General features: G+C 35.2%; 1 protein-coding gene across 2 annotated transcripts in view; it reads left to right on the top strand.

Moving 5' to 3' along the window:
- The window catches only part of NHLRC2 (NHL repeat containing 2), a 62,214-nt gene extending 51,824 nt beyond the window's left edge, over positions 1-10,390 (top strand). For both annotated transcript variants that reach the window (XM_010363216.2, XM_030940692.1), the window contains one exon: positions 1,514-10,390. In XM_010363216.2, the coding sequence (XP_010361518.2) occupies positions 1,514-1,770 (257 nt within the window). In that variant the 3' untranslated portion in view covers positions 1,771-10,390. The remainder of the gene's footprint in view (positions 1-1,513) is intronic.
- The last annotated feature ends 4,030 nt before the right edge of the window (positions 10,391-14,420 follow it).

Here is a 14,420-nt window from a genome sequence, read left to right on the forward strand (position 1 = left end):
CATCTTGGCTAACACGGTGAAACCCATCTCTACTAAAAATACAAAAAATTAGCCGAGCGTGGTGGTGGGTGCCTGTAGTCCCAGCTACTCAGGAGGCTGAGGCAGGAGAATGGTGTGAACCCGGGAGGTGGAGCTTGCAGTGAGCCAAGCTCGTGCCACTGCACTCCAGCCTGGGTGACAGAGCAAGACTCTGTCTCAAAATAAATAAATAAATAAAACAAAAGTAAAGTATAAGAAGTTATCTACTGGTCTCTCAAGCAAAGTCATGCATAAGATAAAAGATACTCTCCAGTCTAGGAATAAGCAAAGAAAACCAAAGAATTTTAAAGAGAATTTAAAAAGAATTCTTTAAAGCTTCAACATAGAAGTTTTGTACTTCTCTCTAGATTCTTATCTTTCACCTTCTTACTCTTATTTGACATATTTTTCTCAAATTTGATTTTTCAGTAAACTAAAGCAATAAATTAAAAGAGACATCAAGAGGACTGATAAAGGCAGGTACCCTGAGTTGGCTGACTCATCCTGAGAACAAAAGAAAGAGACAGAAAAGCTAAAAAGTAGACAGCATTTCATCACACTCAGTAGATGGTCCAGTTTTTGTACAGATGCCCCAAGTAATTAATAAGTGATTAGAAAATGTTCAGTGTTCTCCATTTACATGGTGGGAAAGCATTTCATATATTTCCCAAATGCTGACTCTTGACGTTGCCACCCTCTTAGGCTGAATGTCTGTCTGTGTCTGTGCTTCCCCACTATGACACGTGTGTTCCTTCTAAGAGAAGGTCGAGATGAATAAAGACATTTAAAGATGATTTTAATTCTTGAGGGCTTAAAATTTGTTAGTGGTTTATTCTGTTTTTGTTACAGATAATCTTTATTTCTAGGATGAGTTTTACGTGTTAAAATGAGAAATACAAAATCCCTTGGTTTTCACATTACTTAAGCCCACAGAGAATAGATATGCAGTGATACCTGTTTCTAAATAAATAAGTGTGTGTGTGTTTAAATTATTTTTAGATATTTAATAATTCATTATTAAGCAGAAAGTCACTATAGAGTTGCACATACATTTGTATTCCCTAGATAAAATTTTATTTTGTAGTTTTTATATCCCTGAAGACTTTTATCTATTCGGTAAAAATGATCCATTTTATCGTGTGTCGTATGTTTATTTCTAAAATTTAATAGGATTTGTTTTTAACTTTAGAGATTAAGGCTTTATAGCTATATTTTCTACATTCAGCTTGATTTTAACAGGAATAAATATGTAATTTATCGTATCCAAACAAAGGAAGAACTATAATAATTAGATATAATGATCATCAGACTGGGAACTTCTAATGAGTGGTCAGTATATATTATTTATATTTATGTCCTTCCCACAGACCACAGTGCCTGACAGTTAGAGATTTTTAATAAATATTTGTTGATTGAGTTTATCTAGTCTTCATAAGATATTCCCAGTTTTCTACTTGTCTTATACACTCTTAATAATTTCCTTTTTAATTTTTAGGCAATGAATGGCTGCTTCAAGGACAGATACCATCTGGAGATATTCAGAACATTTCCAGTCAACCAACAATTTCACTACAAATTCCTGATGATTGCTTATCACTTGAAGCCATTGTATCTGTCAGCGTGTTTCTTTATTACTGTAGTGCAGACAGCAGTGCTTGCATGATGAAGGCAATTTTGTTCAGTCAGCCTTTACAAATAACGGATACACAGCAAGGTTGCATAGCTCCAGTAGAGCTCAGGTATGTATTTTAGCCAGCCAGCTAGCTAGCAACCCATTGCCACCACCTGCTGTCCCCCATCCTGACTATTACTGTAATTTAAGGAAAGAAAACTTCAGTTCTGCCTCTGGATAACAAGATGCCCATTGCTCAGTTCTAATAACTGATATTAAAATAAAGCTATGCTTCTTACTTACTCTTTTTATTATAAACAAACTTCTTTGCTCTGGCTGATACTAGCTGAGTCATTGATCATCATTGGAACTATGATACTGTAATCTGTGTTGCCATTTGGCATAAGACTGAAGTTCACACTATAGTAGAGAATACTATAAGATAATTTGCAATGAATACTGATAATAATAATACCAGATATTTTAACTAACTTTTTCTACCTTTATTAATAACAATCAGCACACTTGAATGTGTAAATTTCACAGTAACTTTAGGCAGAACTTAAGCTCCAGTCCGCATTTGTATAAGAACACCAAGTATTCAAGGCATAAAGTCTTTGTAAGCCAAAAACAAAGTCTTTTCGTCGCTGTAGAAGCTTAAGGAGTACATCGGTGGTAAATACGATCTTTGTTCTCTTCTGTGATTTTCTCAGTTGAGATATTTTTAAAAGAGTTTTATCTATTTTTATTATAAATTATTTGTTGTTTAGCATACCATGATGAATGCCTTAAAACTTTGTACAGATAAAGTTGGACATAGAATCTCTACGCACCGACTCCTTTAGCTGTTTTTGAGTGACTGGATTACCAGATAATCCCAGAAGTATTATGACTGCCAAGGAAAAAGGGACTTCAGGACACATTACTTACTGTCTGTGATAAATAATTTATTTTGACAGCTAAATTTGATGGTTATGTATCTTGTTTTGGAAATGTACATTTCACTTGTAAGCATTAAATACAGATTTGTTGGGTTTAGGTTTTGAGGTTTTTTGTTCCCCTATGCAGAATTTAAATTAGGGTCGTTTATTGTGATGTTTTTAAAAATCACTTTTAAGCCTTCAAAGTGAAATTTTCAGTGTGAGGTGCTTTAATGCTGTTAATAGATACGGTATATCCTAATATATTACTCTTCAAAATATTAATGCTGAAACAGTGATTTAATGATACTATTTTTAAATTGTTGTTTTTTAACCCTTAAAAAGATATTGAAAAGGTTTTTTTCTATTGTCATAATTTATAACTACTTAAAAGTCTTATCTTGTTTTTCTTAAGACCTATTGAACATGTTTGTGATTTAATCAGCTTACAAGATTTTAAACACATCAGGTAAACCATGTTTGTTTATTCAATAAATATTTATAGACATTGTGGCATAATATACTTCCCTTCCCTGTAAAAACAGTGCTAAATTTGAAGTGTAATCTTTTTTAAGCATCATTGTCTATTTTTAATTTTTTTTTGAAATATAGTACTAGTTTGTTTTATTCAAAGGTTAGCTGAATCTCTGAAGGAAGGATGTGTATAAATCATGACTGATTTAATCAGTCATCTGCTGAAACTACTTTTAAAGAGAAATATAGATATAAAATTAAAAGGAATCCTGTTTAAAATTATATGTAATTACCTCATAAACCTTTTCTCTCCACAAGCAATCAAAAAAATGAAATGTTCTGTAATAAAAGGGTGTATAACATACTCTCTATTATGGAGAATAGTCCTTAGTTATTTTATTTTATTTTATTTTATTTTACTTTATTTTTGAGACGTAGCCTCGCTCTGTGGCCCAGGCTGGGAGTGCAGTGGCGCAATCTTGGCTCACTGCAACCTCTACATCCCGGGTTCAAGAGATTCTCCTGCCTCAGCCTCCCGAGTAGCTTGGATTACAGGCACACACCACCATGTCCAGCTAATTTTTTTGTATTTTTAGTAGAGACAGGGTTTCACCATGTTTGTCAGGCTGGTCCCAAATTCCTGGCCTCAGGTAATCCACCCACCTCTATCTCCCAGAGTGCTGGGATTACAGGCGTGAGTCACTATGCCCTGCCGGCCGGCCTTAGTTATTTTTTAATCTCATTTGACTTACTATATTTCTCATTTCTAGATGGACAGGATGAGAATATTTTGGCCCAATCATCTACTGTTTAAGGACATTAAACAGTTTCACACAAGAAGTATATACAATTTTAATTTGCTAATTTAGAAATATCTGACAATTTATTTTTCAATATAATATACAAACACAATGTTTGTTGTACATGTTCATGTACAGTAAAAATGCAAAGGCATTTTTTAGAATCTATTCCCCTTCATTTGTCTAGACAGTTTTAGGTTAGCCTTAGCTTATACTTTTCTTGACTTTCAAAATACAGTTTTATTGAACATTGTTATTCTTACCCACTGCCAGTCTGCATTGTTTTTGACATTAAAAGTATTATTTATATAGATTAATATGATTTTGAATAAATCACACTTAAGCAATATAAATAGGTTCCTAGAATTTATGACGAGGATAAACCTCTCACATAAGAGGAAGCACTAGAAAGTTTATTTTTGAGACTCGATCCATATCCTGTAAGGACTTCTGCATATTTTTTATCTTTTGCTTTTCTTGTTGCATAAATTATTATGTCCAGTGATAGTTTAAAAAGAACAAGATTTTAGTGTAAATCACCTCAATTGAAATGCCAGTAATGTGGCATTACATACATTTTATATAATACCTGGAATCTTTGCCCTAAATTATTCTGCTAGTTTGTCACTGTTTTTTTCCTCTTCTCTTTATTATTTCACAAATGGTAGAATTTCTTGATATGATTCCTGTAAAGAGTTTAGCTTATCTTGAACATTCTGTCTTAAGCAAATATTTAACAAGGGAAAACTTTGTAGTTCAATCACCCATAAGTGTAACTTTAGCAAAATTCAATGACTATGAAAAATAATTTTTTTCTTAACTGTTCTAATAATATTTAGTTATAGTGTTATCAAACCTTCACAAAGCTATAAATCCTAACACAGCCAAAAAAAAAAAATTTAGTATGTGTATATTTATATAGGTGTGTGTATACGTACACAAAGATTAAGAATTATTTGTGATTCTTTTATGGCCAATATACTTTTGAGCTTATACAACTGAGATAAGTTACTCTTTGCTTGTTTTTCTGTAATTGGAAAATTTAAAGATACTGAAAATACATATTTCTATAATGTAATAATTTTCTGCCTGCACAAAGTTTACTATAATTTATGTCTACCAATTACAAATACAGTGGTTACATTTGGCATCATGTTTAACCACAGTCGTCAAAATCTACTTAAATTCTATAGTTGACAGTTACATAAGAATATATACAGTGGGAAAATGTCAGTGGTTCTTGTGAATGATGGAATTAATGGATGTTTTTATTTTAATTCTACTTTGCTGTTTGTATTTTTTTTTTCTTTTCAGTGAGCAATCTGTTATTTTTAAAATCACAGTGAAGGGAAACCCATAAAGTTCAAAGAGTTAAAGTTAACTGAATCGTAAGCACTTACATAATAACTTTTTTACAGTCTTTTTTATTACCAAAGCTCAGAACATTGTCTGGAGTCCTTTGATCTACAGGTTCTCTTAAGTATGTGATTTTGTGAAGATAGCAATGGTTATGGTTTCTTTTGTTCTGGTATTTTTATTGTGTAACATAGCATAGTGGTTAAGAGCTTGAATTTTGCAGTAACTTGGATTCTGATCCTTTAAAATGGGGCTAATGTACCTGCCTCATATTCAATGAAATATTGTGTGTAAAGCAGTTAGTAATTAATGACACTGGTAATTATTGGCTTAGTTACTATAATGATGATTTGGGACCATAAACACATATCACCCTACATTTTCTTTGCAACTGCAATTTATAAAGGAAAATCTCCCACTAACTATTGGTTATGTTAATATTCTTCATAGAGTTAGGTTCAAGAAGAGAAATGTTTTATAATGAAGCATATAACTATTTTATAAACAACATTGTAGTTATAAAGAAGCATGCCTATAGTGTCATTAAAATTTTTTTAAACACTTTCTGGAGCTATAGGTAATGAACTTGCCTTGACAGGGTCCAGACATACTCATCCTAAACCACATTCCTACAACATATGCCCAACAGCTTGCACCAGAGTACTTATATCTTAACCAAAAAGTTTCACTCCAGTGGTGCTTCACAAAATCTTGAAAGTGCTTTCACATATATTGCCTCATTTGAGCTTCAAATAACCTTATAAATCGGTCAGGTAGATGTTAGTTTACAGAGGAGGAGACAGCTTAGCAATAGTGGTGACATATCTGAAGAACAGAAAACTCCCAGAATAGCGCTCGATGCCTAAAGTGGTGCCTGGTGCCAGCAGATGTTCAGTTTTGTCAAACAAGGGGAAATAGTGAGTGGTGGAGCCTTTATTCAGACACAGGTCTCCTCATTCCTAACTCTTAAGATGCAGAGGGAAAACAAACTGCTCAATTAAGAGTTCTTCCGCGGACGTTTTCTTAAGCCTTCAAATAAACAGAATAATAGATACTTATTGAGTTCTTACTGTTTGCCAGCACTCATCTATTAGTGATGAGTGACCTTATGTGAGAAATACCATTTTTCCTTATTTAATTGGTGAAGACACACACAGAGAGGGTAAACATAATCAAATACACCAGCATAACCAAAATCACACATTTAGGGAGTGGCAGGGCCTGGTGGGAGTCTGCTCAACTCTCTGCTATATTGCCTCTCAAAGTAGGTTTTCTTAAAACATAAATCTTTCATAACTTTATATATTTATAGTAACAATCCAAAGAACCCCAAAAGTACTAGCAATGATTGTTTCTGCAATTTAAATAAATCTATTTAATTAAACAACTATGCATTATATACTGTTATTCAGACCTTGGAACAGTCTGTAATTGTTGTTTGTCAAAAGATTTTATGTACTAATTTTTCTTAATTTCAGATACTATCCAGAGTTTTTCTTGGCAGATAGATGTATTAAAAAAATAGCTTTCCCATGTTAGTTCTAACAGTGCTGTTTCAAAAGTTGTTTCAAAAGTTCTAACGGTTGGTCCTCAAAAGGTAATTAAGACCTTATCATAAAGAGCCTTTTGCACAGGACTCTCTCAAACCCTAAGAAGGTTATTCATATTTAAGTAAATTTTGTTGTATTAAATATTAGTCCAAGTGAGCTCTAGAAATACAGTCTTCTGCTTTCTTGTTTCATAAATAACACTGGTATGTAGACCCCTCCCCATGACTCAAATATTAACATATGCAATTCTGTTATAGTAAAGTTTTTACCATGGTCAACCTATTCCAGCATTAGGTACTTTTTGTTGTTGTTTGTTTGTTTTTGAGATGGACTCTTACTCTGTCACCCAAGCTGGAGTGCAGTCGTGCAATCTCAGCTCACTGCAAGCTCCGCCTCCTGGGTTCAAGTGATCCTCCTGCCTCAGCCTCCCAAGTAGCTGGCGCTCACCACTGCTGGTACCCACTACAATGCCCGGCTAATTTTTGTATTTTTAGTAGAAACAGGGTTTCACCATGTTGGCCAGGCTGGTCTGGAACTCTTGACCTTATGTGATGCGCCTGCCTTGGCCTTCCAAAGTGCTGGGATTACATGCCTGAGCCACCATAGCCAGCCTAGCATCACTTGCTGTTTTTTTGTTTTGTTTTGTTTTTGGTTTTCTTTGAGGTGGAGTTTTGCTCTTGTTGCCCAGGCTGGAGTGCCATGGCGCGATCTCAGCTAACTGCAGCCTCCACTTCCTGTATTCAAGCAATTCTCCTGCCTCAGCCTCCTGAGTAGCTGGGATTACAGGCGCCTGCCACCAGGCTTAGCTAATTTTTTGTATTTTTAGTGGAGGTGGGGTTTTGCCATGCTGGCCAGGCTGGTCTCAAACTCCTGACCTCAGGTGATCTGCCTCCTTTGGCCTCCCAAAGTGCTGGGATTACAGGCATGAGCCACTTTGCCCAGCGCACTAAGTACTATTAAAAGAAATTAAGGAAAATGCTACATACCAATGGTTATGATTCATGATCACCTAAACACAGAATGCAGACTTATCTTTTCATTCTTAGTGTGCTGATTAAGTAGTAGTATGATACAGTAAGGAATTTGTTAATTTTGTTATAAACTCCCTCTCCTGAAATCCATAAGGAAATGTGATAATAAGAAAGTGATAATGTGTCATATTTTAAAAGTAGAATCCACTGTTAATCGCCAAGATTACCTTCTCTTCCCCCTGTGGCACAGTTTATTTAAATGAAGTATTAGCAATAATCATGTCACTATTTTGTCCTGAATAATTAAGAGTTTGCTTTTTTCCCATGTCTTTGCAATAGGATAATATAAGGAATAGTATTAAAAGTCAGAGGCTTTACTAATCTACCTGTGTGTATTCCATGACTAACAAACCCTGGCCCCTTCACCTATGAGCGCTAGAGGTTCGCCTGGCTGCCTCTGGCTTGCAGAAGCTGCCCCAGTCACAGAGCCTGGGTAAGGTGGAACAGAAGGCAGCCCCACTTGGCTTTTCTGATTGCACCCCACCTGTTTCTGAGTGTGTTGGTTTGGTTTAATTCTTCTCAAGGGTTGGAGTTGGAAAGTGAAAACCATGGACACTCACTGTGGAGTGTTTGCCTGGTTGTTTTGGTGTGTCCCTCTTTTTCACTGGCATGTCGCTTTCAAGTGTACCAAAGGACATTTTGTTCTGTTGAAAGCCCCAGGACCAAAAGGAAAGTATTGCAACTATTTGCAAACATACTTCCCTACCTATACAAGCAGCCATATACTAAAAAGCACTAAACAAGCATGAACAAACACTAAATAGCCTTATACCAGAAAGCATTCTTGTAACTGTCAGGGCATGGTATGAATTCCTTCCCTTCCAACTTACTACAGGCTTGTTGGCTTTAAGTAATATAGAATTACGCAAATGGTCAGTTATTTTTTAATGTTGAAAACTTGAAAGTGTGAGTAATATCGACATAGTTTACTACCTTTTGCTTTTAATATACTTGGTTATGTATTTCCATTTGAAATAAAATGAAAGGAGACCTCAAACTGATGCTGAGAAGTAGACAAAATCAGTGCTCAGATTTAAATCCGCCCAATTTAAATAGTTTTTTTCCCCTTCCCTTTTTTTTTTTTTTTTTTTTAAGAGACAGGGTCTTGCTCTGTTGCCCAGGCTAGAGTGCAGCAGTGACATGATCATAGCTCACTGCAGCCTGGAACTCCTGGGCTCATGATCCTCCTGCTTTGGCCTCCTGAGTAGCTAAGACCACAGGTGTGTGCCTCCACACCTGGCTAATTTCTTAAAAATATTTTGTAGAGATGGGGTCTTGCTTTGTTGCCCAGACTAGTCTCAAACTCCTGGCCTCAAGCCACTGGCCTCCCAAAGTGCTGGGATTACAAACAGGAGCCACCATACCTGGCCTGTTATCCTTATTTATCTAATGTGTGCTAAGCTCATGAAAAATATATGTTGAGGTAAATAGGGCAAAACGTTAGTTGAGAAATTATGCTAATTAATGGGAAAAATAGACACATTCCTGTCTGAACATTTAGAAGGACTCTGCCCTACAACTGTCTTCTGTTTTTAGAATTTGTAGTCACTGTTCTTAGTGCCACTGGAAATATATTCATTCTTTGAGCATGTGCAGGATGGGCTCCCTGTTGTATTTATTACACTTTTCAAAATGCTAGCAAGTTTTTGTTTGCATAGAGTTGGAATGTATTGTTCATGCATGCCTGTGATATTCATCATCAAAATATACCTGTAAAAAATAAACTATCGCTTCCTCTCCACACCTTACGCCTCCCTCTTACTAAAAACAATAGTAGTTTCTGTTGAAGTTTTGGTGAGAAATTATGGTTATATAAATAACAGATATGGCAGAACAAGTTTGTTGTAGTATTTTTTTCCCTAGCATTTCTTAATAATAGCTCAGTTTTCAAAGGAGGGGAACAATACCCCATATGAGTTCAAATTAATTTTCTCTACTTTGAGGTATACCTTCCTAATTATACTTTACATAGGCTAATTTTTTTAAGTTTAAATTCTCACTGTTAAGTTGCATTGAGAAACAATTAGAAATGTTGTAATTGTCGTCTCTTTACATGTGGATTATGAACAAATGAAAGTTTGCTGTGTGATTGCAGTTTCAAATTATAACATTTCATAAATATGTCAATTTTAGAAAATCAGACTCTTTCCCATTTTTTGTATGGATAGTTTATGGTTTCATTTCTGAGACTAGAGTTGGTCTGCTGTGCTAACTTCGTGTTTCTCATTCCAAAGGCTTGATTATATTTTTTCCTCCAGTGATTAAAAATACAACGAAAATCCAATTTACAAGTTCATATATTGATATTTCTAGACGTAGTCTAGTTCTAAAAGAATGTACTTGGTGTGCATTTTTAAGTGTTTCATGTAGACAGGTTAATATATTTTTGTACAACATTGTATTTCTACATGTATTTCAAGACTACTTTTCGGTGACTTTTTCAAGTGCATGTGTTAACAGAAGATTGGAATGAGAGTGCAGTGGCTTCTTTACTAGTCAAGAGAAGTATAATACAAGTGATCATAGAAGGTGAGAATGTGTTTATACTATACATGGAAACCTAATGCCTCTTTTCTAAAGCTTTGTACATTTTTTTTTGTGAATTAGATTAAATATTTTCTCTCTAAAATCGTGTTTCTGTTTTAATGTGCTTTCTAAGTATATCATGAGGTAGCTCTACTACTTAGAAACCTGTAAGCCATGATTTACTTGAGCTTTTGGGGAAATGGAAAGCAGAATACTTAGTTTAAAAAAAATTTTTTTTAACTGCAAGCAGATACCTCAAGATCAAATCATACAATCATAATTACTATAGATATTTTTAATCTGTATATTGGGAAAGGGTAATTATTCAATAAATGATACTGGGAACATTTGAAAAGAACAATAACAGAAATTAGATCTGTACCTAGCACTGCATACTGAATTTGAAAGGAATGAATGACATGACATAAAAAATAAAATTACAGAAACGCCAGAAGATAAAGGAGATGACCTATAGTGTTGAGGGTGAGGATGGCATTCCTGAGACTGACCTAAAGCCCAAAAGCATGACTGGAAAAGTTGACATGTGTGACTCCATAAAATTTTAACCATCTACATAACGAAAGAGAACAGAAATGAAAAAAGGAAATGCAAACTGTGAAAACATTTTCAAGACACAAAACAGACATAGGATTACTATGTGTAGTATCTGAAGAGCTCTTATAAACTAATCAGAGGAAGACGTCCCAGGTGGAAAATTGGCAAACAATATGAGCATGCAGTTCACAAAAGAAAATAATGAAACATGTTCAGTCTCAACAAATCATTAAATGCAAATGCATTCATTCAGCTATCTATTAAGCACCTGTTTTATGCCATATTCTAGGCCCAGTGATGAACAAATTAGACAAGGTCTCTGCTCTAGAACTTGTAGTTGGAAGGAGAGATAAGAAAATGAATAAAACAAAAAGGATAAATGCCATAACAAGGTAAATAGGGGAGTCCAGGCCTCACAAATGAATTTGAATGATGAGAGAAGCCCAAGTCATGCACACCCACCGGTGGGAAGTGCAGACGCCACGTAGGCATCCATTTTCCAAAGGGAATCCACCAATTACACTCACACTGGCCAAGTACATGACAGCCAGTGGATCCACGTTTTCTCCGTTATATTGTCAGACTTGAATTTTTGCCCAAATAGATATAAGATGGTATGTCATTGTGTTGATTTGCATTGCCATGACCACCGGTGAAGCTGAACATTTTTCTCACTGATCCAGTAGTTGCACTTGTAAAAATTGATTTAGTAGAATACTTATGTGCACAAAAGTGTGTCAACATTGTAATAGTAAAAAACTGAAAATAACCTAAATGTCTCAATGGGAACATATTAAGTAAACAATGGTGTGCCCATACCATGGAATATAATGCAGCCATTAAAAATAATCAGACATCTTCTGGGAGGCCGAGGTGGGCAGATCACGAGGTCAGGAGATTGAGACCATCCTGGCTAACACTGTGAAACCCCGTCTCTACTAAAAAAAAATTAGCTGGGCGTGGTGGCGGGCGCCTGTAGTCCCAGCTACTTGGGAGGCTGAGGCAGGAGAATGGCGTGAACCCGGGAGGCGGAGCTTGCAGTGAGCCAAGATTGTGCCACTGCACTCCAGCCTGGGCAACAGAGCAAAACTCCATCTCAAAATAATAATAATAAATAATAATCAGACATCTACTTGTACTCACATGTGAAAAACAAGTTTCTGAATAAATGTAAATCTTATTTTTAAAAGCTCTATACACATCCACATATGTACATCTATAAACCATCCTTGCTTTGCACAGTAATGCATGACCATAAAAATGACCTTGCAAGCTGAGGCTCTGCAAAGCAATCTTAACAATCAATGAAGGGAAAGATGATTGTTTCATGACCTTTAAAAACATCCGCGAAAATATTAAAAGCTCTCTTTCAATTATAAATGAATGGGGAAATGAAAAACATAGTAAAGCTAGTATTAGTATACCATAATTTAAAACATTGCAAATATTGAGAATTCAAGTTTTTGTCAAACTTACCAAGAGCATTTGAACAGTGCTTGCTTGCATCTCGTAATTTGCAATATAGGGCAAGTACCTTTTCTATGCTTTGACAAATTGTTATACTCCTTTCAGTTGTAAAATATCTCTGAGAGTTCTTTGGTCTACTTATGCCAGCATCACTTCCTTTGGGACATCATCTTTTCATTACAACCCATTTCTTCACTTATGTTGATAAATACTAAGTTCACTTTCACTGAGTGTCTCTGGCTTCTTACCTAGAGTCTCTGTCCAAGAGCGCAGTATCAGCATTCCCACAGTCAGCCCAAATTTTATTTCCAGTGTTACTGCTTTTCATTTCTTTGCTGTATTCTTTGTCTTTTTTGGCCAGTTCCCTATTTTAACTCTCCGGTTTTGTAAAATGTCACGTGCCTCTATCACCAGGACACAAAAAGGCAACACAACTACACATGTTGCTGTCTGTGCATAACAGATGCACAGTGACCAGTCACCGACGGATTTTGAGATAAGTGACATTATTGGTTACTGATCATGGGACACACCTGTTATTAGTGAGTTGTGGGTTGAAGAGCTAACAGTGAAGTTTGTACTTAGTAATTACAGCTAATATGCCATGGAAATGAAATTTGAACTGTGTTGTTTGGGGACTGCTGTTATTTAAGCCATGTAACTGAAATTGTGCCTGTCAGAATTGTTCAAAGACTGCCTGCATATATATATATATATATATGCATGATATATGTATATATGTGCATCTACACACATATCTGTGGAAATATATAAAGGAATAGAAAAAAATATAGTAGGAGACAACAAATTCCTAATTAACAATGTAGAGGTGAATTTAGGGAAGGGGGCAGGGAGGAACTAGTATTTATTGATCTTACACTATTTTTGTATTGTTTGAATTTTCATAGATTAATACTTTTTTAGAACAAAGTTGAGTAGAAGGGCTGAGTGTGGTGGTGCACACCTATAATCCTAGTACTTTGGGAGGCTGAGGCAGGAGGATCACGAGGCCAGGAGTTCAAGACCAGCCTGGGCAACATAAGGAGACCCTGTCTCCACAAAAAATAAGTGGGAAAACGATTGCTGCCGTTTCCCACAGTCACAAGGCTTGTTTGTGTACATTCTGGAAAAGGTAACCAGAATTGTAATGAGAATATAAGAATGTTGAATACATAAATGTTTGGGGGAAAAAACCCTATGATGGTTATCTTAGAATATAGGGAGAAAAATATAAAATGAGAGTAAGTGTGCCACAGTTTACTGCAGTGTCTAAGATACCAACTCTGTGCTAGCTGACCCGACACTGTCACTTAACAGAATTGCTTCATCTCCGTCGACATTCAGTTTCCTATTTGTATCTGGATATTAATACCCCAGAATTATTTTATGATAATGTTAGAAAAGCACTTAACACAGTGACTAACAACTACTAAATGCTCAAATCATTGCATTATTCATGCCATGGAGAAGAGTGAGTTTTCTGCCAGTGAATGTCTTCAAATAGAGTCTGGGAGGTGGCTGATTGGAGTATTTATCACATCGGGAGAAATGGAACCAGATGACCTGAAGTTCTGAGCCATTCTCAGAGACCGTGATTTGAGATATTTATGGAAAAATCTGTTTCGCTTTATTTCAAAACAATAATTTGTTATTTATTCCTTCAGATTTTATAATACTTTTTGGAATGAGACATACACTACAAACCAATTCAAAAAATAGTGCATTTTACAGATACAGAGTTTTATTAGGGCTCAGAAAATTATGTAAAATGCTTTTAATCAAATGCAGCTTTATTAGTGGATACAATTTTGTATAACTAATCTCGCTGATTCGATTTATATTATATATATTTATTATAAACTCTTAACTAGGTGAGAAACTTACGACTTAAAAGGATTTTGAGGGGGAAAAAAGTGATATTCACTCCCCTCCCTTTTTTCTGTATAAGTAGTTCATGAGAAATATTTGCAGAACTCTTTATATACATAAAACTTTACTTAAGCTATTTTAAAACTCTATTAAAATGAAAAGTTTTTTTTTTTTAAATCATGGGCTATTCAACATACAGTAATCAAGCTATTTTACAAATCTGTGACCTCAGTCTTAACAGT

The sequence above is a fragment of the Rhinopithecus roxellana genome, chromosome 11, assembly GCF_007565055.1.
Source record: "Rhinopithecus roxellana isolate Shanxi Qingling chromosome 11, ASM756505v1, whole genome shotgun sequence".
In the NCBI taxonomy this organism is placed as follows: Eukaryota; Metazoa; Chordata; class Mammalia; order Primates; family Cercopithecidae; genus Rhinopithecus; species Rhinopithecus roxellana.